The 12,774-nt window shown below is 42.5% G+C and overlaps 1 protein-coding gene across 2 annotated transcripts in view; it reads left to right on the top strand.

Annotated features, from left to right (window-relative positions):
* Positions 1 to 12,774, top strand: part of KLHL5 (kelch like family member 5) — a 151,649-nt gene that overhangs the window by 124,823 nt on the left and 14,052 nt on the right. For both annotated transcript variants that reach the window (XM_073608748.1, XM_073608759.1), the window contains exons 5-8: positions 1,239 to 1,451; positions 5,254 to 5,440; positions 5,839 to 6,063; positions 8,289 to 8,451. In XM_073608748.1, coding sequence (XP_073464849.1) covers positions 1,239 to 1,451; positions 5,254 to 5,440; positions 5,839 to 6,063; positions 8,289 to 8,451 — 788 coding nt within the window. The remainder of the gene's footprint in view (positions 1 to 1,238; positions 1,452 to 5,253; positions 5,441 to 5,838; positions 6,064 to 8,288; positions 8,452 to 12,774) is intronic.

Below are 12,774 nucleotides of genomic sequence, written 5' to 3'. Positions count from 1 at the left end.
ACAGCGCATTTTCGTAAGTACATAAGACCCTTAGGTCCCTTAGGTCCCTTTCATCCAACAAGCCCACTCTGATCTGCCTGTCCATTTTTCAGGCGGATCCAAACGGGCCATCCATTGACTCCTATGGGGAGACAGATGTCAGCGGAGATGTGTCCACTGACATCTGTCTGCCATCCGATCCGCTAAAAACAAACGTATGACGATACGTTCACCATCCATCTTAGCAGAACGGAATGGATGAGATCTGATGAAAACGGACATGCTGTCAGTTTTCGTCTGATCTCTCCATAGGAATCAGTGGAGCTCTGACAGGTCCCTCATCACTCCGTAAGCAGAGACGGACCCGTCATCCGCCGGCTCACCGGAGATCAACGGAGCGATCTCCCACTGAGCTTGCGGACTCACTAGTGTTTACTAACAGTTTAGGCTATTGTTAGATGGTGCACTATGACTCGCTTATTTTGCTGTTCTATAGATAATGCTAACCATGTAAAGTACTGTTCACATGGCTATTCACTTGGAATATTCAATCAAGTGCAGATGAAATAAGTAAACTTTTCACATGATTGGACAACTGAAGTAAATATTAACACAATCTTTTGTGTGAATGTTACCAGTTCCTTTGAGGCCAAAAAAAATAAAAAATCACAGGGGACATAACTTACAGGCAGTCTGATGGGTCCCCTGCGCTGCTGGGTGCGAGATTACTTGAAATATTCCCCCTCTGTTCCCCACCTACTCCTGCCACTATAATCCTCTGGTTTAGCTGGTGTTAGTAGAGCTCATGGACCTGTGACAGGCACTCATCAAGAGTGTTGACTATGCCCGCCCTTTGCCCCCACCGCCTCCTCTTTTCATAGAAGTAGTATTATAGCTTCTGTAAATGAAAGCCGATGAATGGAGGATGGGTTGATGAAAGAAAGGTCCGTTCCTCCATTCATCATGTTTCATTCATACACATGCTGTTCACCAGAATATTACGGGGGGGGGGTTCATAAGGGGAATCTGAGGATAAAGATAAAGTAATCTTATAGCCAGCAGCACGAGGGACACATCGGTTCGATTGTAAGTAATGTTTCCCTTGAGCTTAGGTTTTTAAATAAATCAGCCTCAATATTCCTTTGTACCATCTGGGATGGTGTTTCACTAATGGATGCTAATGATTTAACTAATATAGCGTGCAGGAACCAGACTGATCCATTGATATTATTTTTTTTTTGTTTTTTTATTGTTTATAGGAACATTTCATGGAAGTAATAAGAAACCAGGAATTTCTATTATTGCCAGCTGCTGAAATTACTAAACTTTTAACAAGTGACGATATGAACATTCCCAATGAAGAAACCATTTTGAACGCCTTGCTTACCTGGGTACAGCATGATGTAGAACAGAGGAGAAGGGACCTTAGCAAACTACTGGCCTTTATCCGTTTACCCCTGTTGGCACCGCAGGTACTATGGTTCACCTGGTTGTCAGAACCGTTATGAAGTTCAGTAACATACCATATATACTGCATATAAATGTTTGCCTTACACTTTTTGGGCACACTATTATGAGTTATTTCACTCGAGATCTATATTCAGTTGGGTTTGTATAACTTCAAGCACAAAATCTTTGTAGTGTTACATGACATTCTGTAAGTAGACGAGGGGAAAAGGGGTAGGCTAAACAACACTATCGCTTACCTGTATGAGTCGCAGCTTTTATAGCCACATTGGGCCAGAAGTACAGCGATAGCTCTACTTTCCAGTTTCAAAACAAGCAGTGATTTTGGATGACATAACACTGAGATACATCTCTGGAGAGATCATAGTTTTATACATAACTAATAGAAAAAATGTGGGCCACCTGGTTACATTATACTTCTAATATGGTATAGGTGCCATAGCTTACCTCCTAGATTCATAGTTTAACCACTTCCCGCCCGTCCTATAGCAGATTGACGGCCAGGCGGTGGTTCAGTTATCCTGAGTGGGCGTCATATGACGTCCAGCAGGATAACATGCCGCCCGCGCGATTGGTGGAGCGGTGTGTCAGTCTGACACACCGCTCCACCGATCTTGGTAAAGAGCCTCCGGCGGAGGCTCTTTACCACGTGATCAGCCGTGTCCAATCACGGCTGATCACGATGTCAATAGGAAGAGCCGTTGATCGGCTTTTCCTCACTCGTGTCTGACAGACTCGAGTAGAGGAGAGCCGATCGGCGGGTCTCCTGACGGGGGGGGGGTCTGCGCTAATTGTTAGCGCAGCCCCCCCTCAGATGACCACACTGGACCACCCAGGGACGCCATTAGGACCACCAGAGAAGCGGGCAACATGTGGATGACCAGGTATGTAACCCATGGCCATCCACATGTGCCCAATCTGTGCCAATCAGTGCTTACAAATGGGCACTGATTGGCAGCAATATATTTAAGTGATGCCCAGCAATGCCACCCATTAGTGTCATCAGTGCCACAAATCAGTGTCATCAGTGCCCATCGGTGCCACCTGTCAGTGCCCATCCGTACCCATCAGTGCCCACCTATCAGTGCCCATCAGTGCCACCCATAAGTACCCATCAGTGCCACCTACGAGTGCCCATCAGTGCTGCCTATGAGTGCCCATCAGTGCCGCATATCAGTGCCACCTCATTGGTGCCACCTCATCGGTGTCCATCAGTGCCAGCGCTGAAAGCCAAAAATTTGTCTGAGTGGGAAGGTGTCTAAGTGCCTGGTACTGAAGTGGTTAATATAATGCTATTGGGGATGAGACCTATATGCTATGGAACCCCAGATTCTTTATGCTATTATTACTTACAATTTCAGATATAGTGCTGACTGTTTTTCTTTGGGGGGGAGGGGGTTTGTTTTTGTTTTTTGGTGTGCCCTCTCCCACCTCCTATACACCTCCTTCCCTTCTTATTCTAGATCATATTGGGTGCATTGTTCACAGTATGGTTTATAGGTACACAGTCCTGGCTTGGTACACTGGTTTAAAAGCACATCTCCCACCATGTTTGGGTATAAAAATGATGACGTTATGTGATGTTGGTAACTGTATGTATCAAAGTACCTTCTGAAACTAATGGTCCTGTGCCCCCATTTCTTGTATGCCCCTTTTTTTCTTGTTGTCTCCCTTTGTCTCTTATTGGTTTTATTCTTAATCAATGTATGTTATCCCTTTCTTCTTGAAAATTAAAATAAAGATGATATTAAAAAAAAAAAAAATAGAAAAAATGTGCCTGGAGGTCTGCTTCAAGGATAAGTTCACCTTTCAATACATGTTACACCTGTATCCAGGGTGTAATGTGTAACATGTTACTAAACAATTAAAAAAAAAAAACGCAGTTGTGCGGGGCTCTGTCACCCCGGCCACGTCATTCATACACCGGGTTCTGTGAATGGGAGAACTACAGCTACTGTCTGTCATTGCGTTTTGACAGCTTGTAGTTCACAATGAACTACCAGAGCACTGATGAGTGCTCTACGTAGTTTATGGATTGGTCCTGCCATTAAGTAACTGCCTGCCCATATGGGGTATGGGCAGACAGCTACACTGACAGTCTGCAGGAGCCTTACATTGCACCTGTGATCTGCTGATGCAATGCTTTACAGGCTCCTAATAAATAAAATAATAAGTGCACATTTTTTACCTGCAAAAAGGTGCATTTATTTATTTATTTATTTTATTTTACAAAGGTGAACTTCTACTTTAAATTTCTCCACAATGCTTACAGATGCAGAGGTGAATAAGGACTTCTATTAAATAATGTTTTTTATTTTGACGTATTCTAATCATACAATATCACAGCAATAAATTAACAATATCTGCATACAACCATTGTTGACACGCACATAATTTTTAGGTATAGGTATACATCCCACATGTCTGAAATATAACAAAAAAGAGATAGAAAGAAGGAAAAATAAATAAAAAAATTAAAATTAAAAGGATACTTCCTCCGTCACCATTTACCCTACACGATTTTATTTTATAGTTATTAGCAATATACAAATACCTTAATAACCCCAACAAGGGCCCGACCGATTGAACAGGAACATCCCTACTTCTCTACTAAACTATACCCTCAAAGGGAAAAAAAGGGGGGAGGGGAAACTCCCTCCCTCCCCCCTCCCAACGTATCCACATTAAGTGAACAGTGCATTAAGTGCAAAAAATCTTAAGAGTGCACAATACACAAAAAGAAAAAAGAGGGAAATATCTGATGTGTCAAAATCTTGGCAGGTATTCTATTAAATGCAAAATAGTGTAGAAAGAAAAAACAACCCCCACCCCCTACCAAAAGATGCACTCAAGTGCCAATATCCACAACACCATACCTACCCAATGTGACAATCAAAAATTTCACCGGCCAATGGTGCAGGGGACCGGGGAAAAAACAGTGCCCACAAAAAAAAACTGAGTACATTACACACAAAAAAAAACCAAAACATTAACACTAAAATCCCACCCATCCAATACTTAAATCCTGGCTGGTGGTGCGTCCAGAGGCACCTCAACCAAAGAGAACCCTGATGTCGTCCCCGCACCATCATCAACATGGGTATGAGAGGGTGGGCGTAAACCCACCAGGGCCCACCACCAACAACGGACGTCCTCTTCCACCCACCCCCACAACATGCAAATTAAAAAAAATTCTACATACACATCTCCCCTTAACTTCATAGCTTAAATAGTGTCATAGGCAAATAGTTACTTACAAACAAAAAAAAAAGGAGGAAAGTCAAAAATTAACGATTTCATCTAATAAATACTAGACGCATCTATACAGCAGACATCTGCCGTTGGATACATCTGTGCTAAGCGCGCCAGAGTCTGATACCATCAAGCTAGGAATTTATAAGACCTTTAATAAGGACTTGTTTTTAAGTGCTTTTGCTATGTGTCAAAATATGTACTTTGGTGTGCATGATCTGGACACAGGATCACGCATGCATTGTTTAAAAATTTGGATGGATGAAATAACTATGTTGAAAACAAAATATAAGTGTTTTTATTTCAATTTTCTGAGCTGCACACATGGAATTATATTTTAAGCTGAAATGTTTTCCTGAATACAGGCATGTTTAATGATTATTGTATAGAAAGTTGTAGTACATGCTTTTAAAAACAAAAAGGAACATAAAATGTCTGATCTACAAAATGTTTGATCAGCTGATTAAGGGGAATCCATGGACTTATTAGAAATAAGGCTTCTCATGTTCATATTTGAAGCTTTGGTGGAACATTAATCAAGCATCTTATTATTAGTTTCTTGCAGACATGGAAAATAATGCACTGTTTAGAGATGACATTGAATGTCAGAAGCTCATTATGGAAGCCATGAAATATCATTTGTTGCCTGAGAGAAGACCAATGTTACAAAGTCCTCGTACAAAGCCTAGAAAGTCAACAGTGGGCATGCTTTTTGCTGTTGGCGGTATGGATGCAACTAAAGGTAATTCTCCTATCGCCCTGTAAAGTTTCTGCAGTAAAACAAATATTAATATGGTACAAAGTAGAATATCAGGTTTTAACTTGTTTATATTAAGGATCCCCTAGTGCCTCAAATTAAGTTTAACAAATCATACATATGGAACCCAGATGCAGCTAAAATCAAATCAATATGTACTTTAGGTATAGTATTTGGCTGCAGAAATCTTGGGGAAGCTGGTCAGTAGTACATAAGCTGGATAGCTGGGTTCCAGGGAGAATAGGAGAAGGTTGAAAATGACAAAACACAATAGGTTTTTTGTGTTTTTCGAGTTAATTTAAATGCAAAATGTTAATTTTAATGTTACCAGATGTTTATTTACTGATTGCAAATAAATAGATCTGCTTATTAAACGGTTTTAGGAGCTACAAGCATTGAAAAGTATGATTTACGCACCAACACTTGGACCCCTGTAGCCATCATGAACGGACGAAGGCTCCAGTTTGGTGTAGCTGTGTTGGATGACAAGCTGTATGTTGTTGGAGGACGAGATGGACTGAAAACACTAAACACTGTGGAATGTTATAACCCTAAAACAAAAACATGGAGTGTTATGCCACCTATGTCCACACATCGGCATGGTCTCGGTAAGTTAGCATACCCAATGCCACTCAACTAAACAGCTAAATGTAAATCTATTAAAGTGTCTTTACAGTTTTAAATGTAGCTTACCGTTTGTATTATATATTTACAAATGCAATATTTCCTGATTATATATGTCTACAAATACCTTTGCTTAATATGGAAAGTGTTGCATAGGATTGCACTCTGCACCCCCCCCCCCATCTCCAAACACACTTCCCAAATAATGGACACAACACACAAATGTTGGCATAAATTGGCCGCGGCACCTTTATTGGTTTGCAAATAAAATCAAATTATCATTCTCAAAATTGTTTAGCCTTGATGGCTTAAGCAAATTATATTTCCTCAACTTTATAATAACCAGTCCCCTTATATGTGTAAGGTGACATACCACATAAAGTGCAAATGACCGGAGGGGAGGTGAGAATCTTCTTTACCAGACCTTCAGCCTGTCAGCAAAACTCCTGGGACAGTGGGCCCTTTATATAATGAGCCCCACTGCTTCCAGAGAGTTCCATCCACTCTCTTTGGCCCATTCCTACCTGCCCCAGGTGAGCAAGAAGGGCCAAAGGTCCCTTGATTACCTGAATAATGTGACCATCCTAATCAGCTAACTCCTGGGGGAAAGGCAGAGGCAACCCCATGCAGGTGCACCCAAATAATTGTGCCCTCCTATTACATTGTATTTAAGAATTATTGAAGCCTGGTTTTCAGCATGACGTTGCTAATTGGAATACTATCCATGTCTTTAAGGCTCTGTTTACATTTTGTGTGTTGCAATAGCATGTGGTAATTCACACCTTTATACCATGTGTTACAGCAATGCATGGTAACACATTATATACAGTGCTTTCATCCATTTTGAATAGCACCTTAAAGCTGAATTCCAGCTTTACCTTTCTCTTTTTGGTATAGGCAGCCTGTCCCTTCCAGTGTTCACAATTGCTTGTGCCTCTTTCCTGAATGCATTTACTGGTTGAAGAAGCAGAAGAAACCACCCTCAGTACCTCTTAATTCCCTCTCCCAATGATTTCAACCACAAGAAGTCCTGTGCTGCACTAAGTTCCTGACAATGGCCCGACCCTAAAGCCCAATGTCTGCCTCCATCTGCCAATCTTTTCAACTTTGCTGATTGTGTAGGTGGACCTTATTAGCACGAACACGCCCATTGAATGGCTGTACTCTTAGGGGGGAAAAAAGGCTGCAGTGATGTGTGGGACGTACAGGAGTTTGTGTTTGCATCATCATTGCTGCTTAAAGGTCAGTTCTTAAGAAGGAGAGTGGTTTAAGCTGTACTAATTTTATTGATTCATGATCAGAAAGGAAAAGAGGGGTTAAGGGAATGTTTTATTTTGTGCCATTCATCACAGGCCTTCATCTTCAGTGCATCTACCAAGCACATCACAACGCATGTCCCTTTTGGCACACCACAGTGCACTGATGAGGTCTGTTTAAACTCACACTGTGGCGTGTGGATATCCCATTCAGTATGACTAGTACGTAGTACTAACCGCAACGCACATCAATGCGCAAAGTACCTCAGTAGAGCTGATACTGCATTTAACTCATGTGCACCAATATAGCACAACTGCCTAACAGTTATTCCAAGGCAGCAGAGCCATAGATTCACACAGCTGATATAAAGCTATCAGGACACAAGAGTGTTCCCATACCAGAGGGGGCACTGCTGTTTTTTCAGGAAAAATTCCGGGTATTTCATAGACGCAGTTAACACTTCTAGTTCAGCAAGTCTTCACTTTTTTGAGTTTAGCTCCACTTAAAAGAGCATTTTTTTTTAACTGTTCAGCCACCTGAATAGCCTTTTCTAGTGCTTTATCAAATGCCATGGAAATGGTTCAATGTCCAATGACACTGGGGCTTGGTGCCAAGAGGTAAATGCTTATATGCTACAAACAGGTCACCAAAGAGTTAATGCAAATACACAGAATATTTGTCACTGAGGGGTTGATGCATATGCTCTTGAAGTAGAGTACATACACTGCAGACAGGTTACTGAAGGGATATCGCCATATCTGTTCAGATTTACTGTGAAACAAATCGTTCACCCGATTTTCTTATAGTCTGTACCTCACTTAAGTCTACATTTTCTTTTCATTAAAAGAAAGATTTGTATCGCACATGCCATAGCCCCTGCTATAAAGAGCAAAGCCATAACTTTCATCAGTAATAACTATAAGATGTATAATTTGAGTCTGTGTATTAATAGGTGTGGCAGTTTTAGAAGGTCCCATGTATGCTGTTGGAGGTCACGATGGCTGGAGTTATTTGAACACAGTGGAGAGGTGGGATCCTCAGGCCAGGCAGTGGAATTTTGTAGCTAGTATGTCCACACCGAGAAGCACAGTTGGTGTAGAGGTCCTTGGTGGAAAGTAAGTAAATAAATGCTATGTTCTATTTGTTATTAGCAATGTTGTGGTTCAACAGTTTTTTCTGGTGAGGAAAAAAAAAGATGAACTCGACTTGCCCTTTCTCTCAATGTATGTAAGGATCAGGTGTATAAAAAAAAATTACAGAGGATCAAATTTAAAATAAGCCAGAGGGCGTAACCCCGGGTGAGACACCCTGTCCGGGCCCTTCGCCCCTCCATCTTGGATTTGGGCATAGCCTACGAGTGGAACTGTAAGTTTTTGTTTAAAGTGTGGTTCCTATTACATAGTTGTGTCTCTTTGAGGACATCATATGTTAATAGACCTCTTTTTATTGATTTAATTTTAGTTTTACCATTGCATCCCACTCCTGATGAGTAGCTACAGGCTACGAAACGCGTAGAGTCTACATCCAGGGTGCTAAGACAAGCTCGTCATAATCATGAATTTTAATACAATACTCTATTTTTATATTATATATATTGAGGTGTATTTTGGATGTATGATGCGATTTTGTATCTGCTGTGCCAATCATGTCTATGTGTTTATATATGCTGCTCCTGGATTACCAATTTTTCATTTCTGTACCAAAAATGCTTCTCATTATCTGATTGTAAATTGACATGTTTTATTAAAGCATGTCAGTACCAGATTTAATATTATTATTATTATTATTATTATTATCATGAGTATTAACATTATCAGCAGTAATGTAGCATTGTTATCATTACTGCTAGTACCTTTTGATTGTCTCACAATCAAACGACATTTATGAATTCATTTGATGCATGCGGTGGCTTTGTAGTGTTCTGCAAAATCAATGCATTACATCATGTTCATATTAATTTTTTTTTATCATATATTGTATACATCATTGATTCCCTATTTCCAAACGCACAGACACGCCTCACGTAAAGTCTCATCATCATCTTCCTTCTTTTCCACAACCCTCAATGAACTGTTGCTCCCCAGTGCCGGCAGCACTCATGCAGCCCCAGACCATGACTCTCCCACCACCTTGCTTGACTGTAGGCAAGACACACTTGTCTTTGTACTCCTCACCTGGTTGCCGCCACACACGCTTGACACCATCTGAACCAAATAAGTCTATCTTGGTCTCATCAGACCTCAGGATATGTTTCCAGTAATCCATGTCCTTCATCTGCTTGTCTTCAGCAAACTGTTTGCGGGTTTTCTTGCGCATCATCTTTAGAAGAGGCTTCCTTCTGGGACGACAGCCATGCAGACCAATTTGATGCAGTGTGCGGCATATGGTCTGAGCACTGACAGGCTGGCCCCCCACCCCTTCAACCTCTGCAGCAATGCTAGCAGGACTCGTATGTCTATTTCCCAAAGACAACCTCTGGATATGATGCTGAGCACGTGCACTCAACTTCTTTGGTCGACCATGGCGAGGCCTGTTCTGAGTGGAACCTGTCCTGTTAAACCGCTGTATGGTCCTGGCCACCGTGCTGCAGCTCAGTTTCAGGGTCTGGGCAATCTTCTTATAGCCTAGGCCATCTTTATGTAAAGCAACAATTATTTTTTTCAGATCCTCAGAGAGTTCTTTGCCATGAGGTGCCATGTTGAACTTCCAGTGACCAGTATGAGAGAGTGAAAGCGATAACTCAACAAATTTAACACACCTGCTCCCCATTCGCACCTGAGACACTAATGAGTCACATGACACCAAGGAGGGAAAATGGCTAATTGGGCCCAATTTGGACATTTTAACTTAGGGGTGTACTCACTTTTGTTGCTAGCGGTTTAGGCATTAATGTTGAGTTATTTTGAGGGGACAGCAAATTTACACTGTTATACAAGCTGTACACTCACTACATTACATTGTAGCAAAGTGTCATTTCTTCAGTGTTCTCACATGAAAAGATATAATAAAAAAATTACAAAAATGTGATTTTTGTGAGATATTGTATATGCTATCATATAGGGGCTATTGGTCCCCTTTGTGATTAGCAAAAAAAAGTTATGTACAAATAAATACACACACCCCTACAAAAATGCATGTATTTATGAAAACAGCAATTGTCCTACACATGTATATCAGCGCACAGTGAGAGCAATAATTTTAGCACCAGTGAGAGCAATAATTTTAGCAGAGTGAGAGCAATAATTTTAGCACCAGTGCTCCTGTGTAACTCTAAACTGATGACATGTAGGGTCATAAACAGGTGCACTAATGCTGTGCAAAATAACAAATTAGAACTACCAACATATTATTCTCTAGGGTGTCTGCTTTCAAAAAAACAATATTTTGGGGTTTATAGGTAATCTTCAGGTCTAAAATGAGTTTTAAAACGTAAACAAAAAATTAAAAAAAATGTCTCCAGGACTGCCGTTGGGGAGGGATGGCGGCAAAATGCACCTTCGCCTAAGTAGACAAAAACTTTTGCACTGGCCCTGCTGTCACCAGTGCAGTACAGCGTTATAATAGAACTGGTTTAACAATGATCAGGGATATTATTATTATTTTTTATTTATTTATTTTTCTCGAATCGTCTTCCAGGGCAGCATCCGAGAGATAGGCTCCTCCTCCCTAAAACAGGAAACACATTAGTCCACCATTATAAATTTCACACTCTTACCTGTGTGCCTCAGTTGTTTGTGTTTCCTCCGGACCCACAGGAGCTGCAAGAACGTTTGTTATTTTATTTTCACCTGTCTCTGTGCTTGTTGCAGGAGACCCCCTGCCAGCATCCCATACAGCCCAAGGGGCTTTGGGAGGGCGAGCAGGCGCAGCACTGGGCAACATTGCTCAAAGCCTGAGATTTCGCCCCTACTGAGGGGTCTGCAATCATCCCCCCAGGCTGCAGGAAGACTCTGTCATCCCCACCCCATGCCGCTGTTTAGGCCTGTGTATGCTTCCGCAAGCACCCCCCTCTGGCTTTCCGCAGAATCTGGAGCCCGCCAGGGGGGATGGATACATGCATAGATGGGCGCCCCCCCCCCCACCGCCGCCAACCGCTGCCGAAATCCTCAGCAGCAGAGGGTCTAGCAGGGAGGGGTTTGCACCTTCTAAATTAGGTCCCTGGTGGCTGCGGCTGTCCCCCCAAACGAATCCGCCGCTCTCCGGGCGGCGCAGCAGCGTCCTCACCGCCACAGGCCGCTACAGGAAGTCGGGGGTGTACCAAGATGGCGCCGAGGAAGTTCCGCTTCCGGGTTGGCGGCCATTTTCCCGTAGTCTATCTACTGCGGAGATAGAGCAGGGACACCTAGGGGCGGGAAGGTTAAAAAAAAAAAGAAAGAAAACAGAATACAAATAGCAAATTTGTTCAATGCTACCCTTCACTACCAGCACAGTTACTCTACAATACAGCGGCATGTGCAGGTGTGTCCACCAACCTGCACGGGGTCAGCCGGGGGCGGGGCCGGAGCTTATGCAGGAAGCAGATAAAAAGGCCTCTAAGCAGAGGATCCTGGTGGCTGATCATGTCTGACGCTTCCCCACCCTGCCCTGCAGATCCTGCAAATCAGGACAGCTCCAAGGTAAGCCAGAATATTCTTGAATTATCTCTGTCTTAACCTCTTTACTGCCTATCTACAGGCAGTTCCTTTGACTCACGGGGATTTTCTTTGTTGTTCTCTATGCTCGCTTGCAGGCAAAGACCCCTGAGGAAAGGAAGGCTAAAGGCAAAACATGTGCCTCATGCAGCCACAGGCTTTCCCCAGATTGGAAAAAGCCCCTGTGTCAGAAATGCTTAGACAAAATGGTGGCAAAAGAATCACAGGGATTTTTGAAAGGCCTGCTCAATTCTTTTAAGAAAGAAATTCAGAGCACCATGGCACCACTACGCTCAGCTATAGAGAAATTAGAAACGCCAGCAAGTGTCGCTCAGGCCAGTATCCCATCTACCAGCGGAACACACATTCCAAGGGATCAAGGTACAGGCAGAACAAGAGGTGGATTCAGATGAATCTGAACAATCTGAATCAGAAGACGGTATCTGTTCAGACTCAGAGGAGGAAGATGACACGACAGCCTGCAACCTGTTTCCTTCTGAGGACACAGACAGTCTTCTCAAAGCCATCACTGACACTCTAGGCATTAAAGAACAGAAAACCGCAGAACTCACTATGCATGACAGAATGTACAAAGGGCTCCAGCCCAAGAAGCCAAGAACGTTCCCGGTACACCAAACACTTAAAGACATAGTCAAAAAGGAATGGGAAGACCCAGAGAAAAAGCTTTTCATCCCCGCCACAATCAAACGCAGATACCCGTTTGCGGAAGCAGACACCAAAACCTGGGCTAAATGCCCCAAGGTGGATGCCTCTCTGGCAAAAATCACGAACAAATCGGACTTGGCT

This window comes from Aquarana catesbeiana, linkage group LG01 (assembly GCF_042186555.1).
Source record: "Aquarana catesbeiana isolate 2022-GZ linkage group LG01, ASM4218655v1, whole genome shotgun sequence".
NCBI classification, from domain to species: domain Eukaryota; kingdom Metazoa; phylum Chordata; class Amphibia; order Anura; family Ranidae; genus Aquarana; species Aquarana catesbeiana.
Note: the sequence above shows the minus strand (reverse complement) of the source record. Positions and strands in the feature narration are given on the sequence as shown.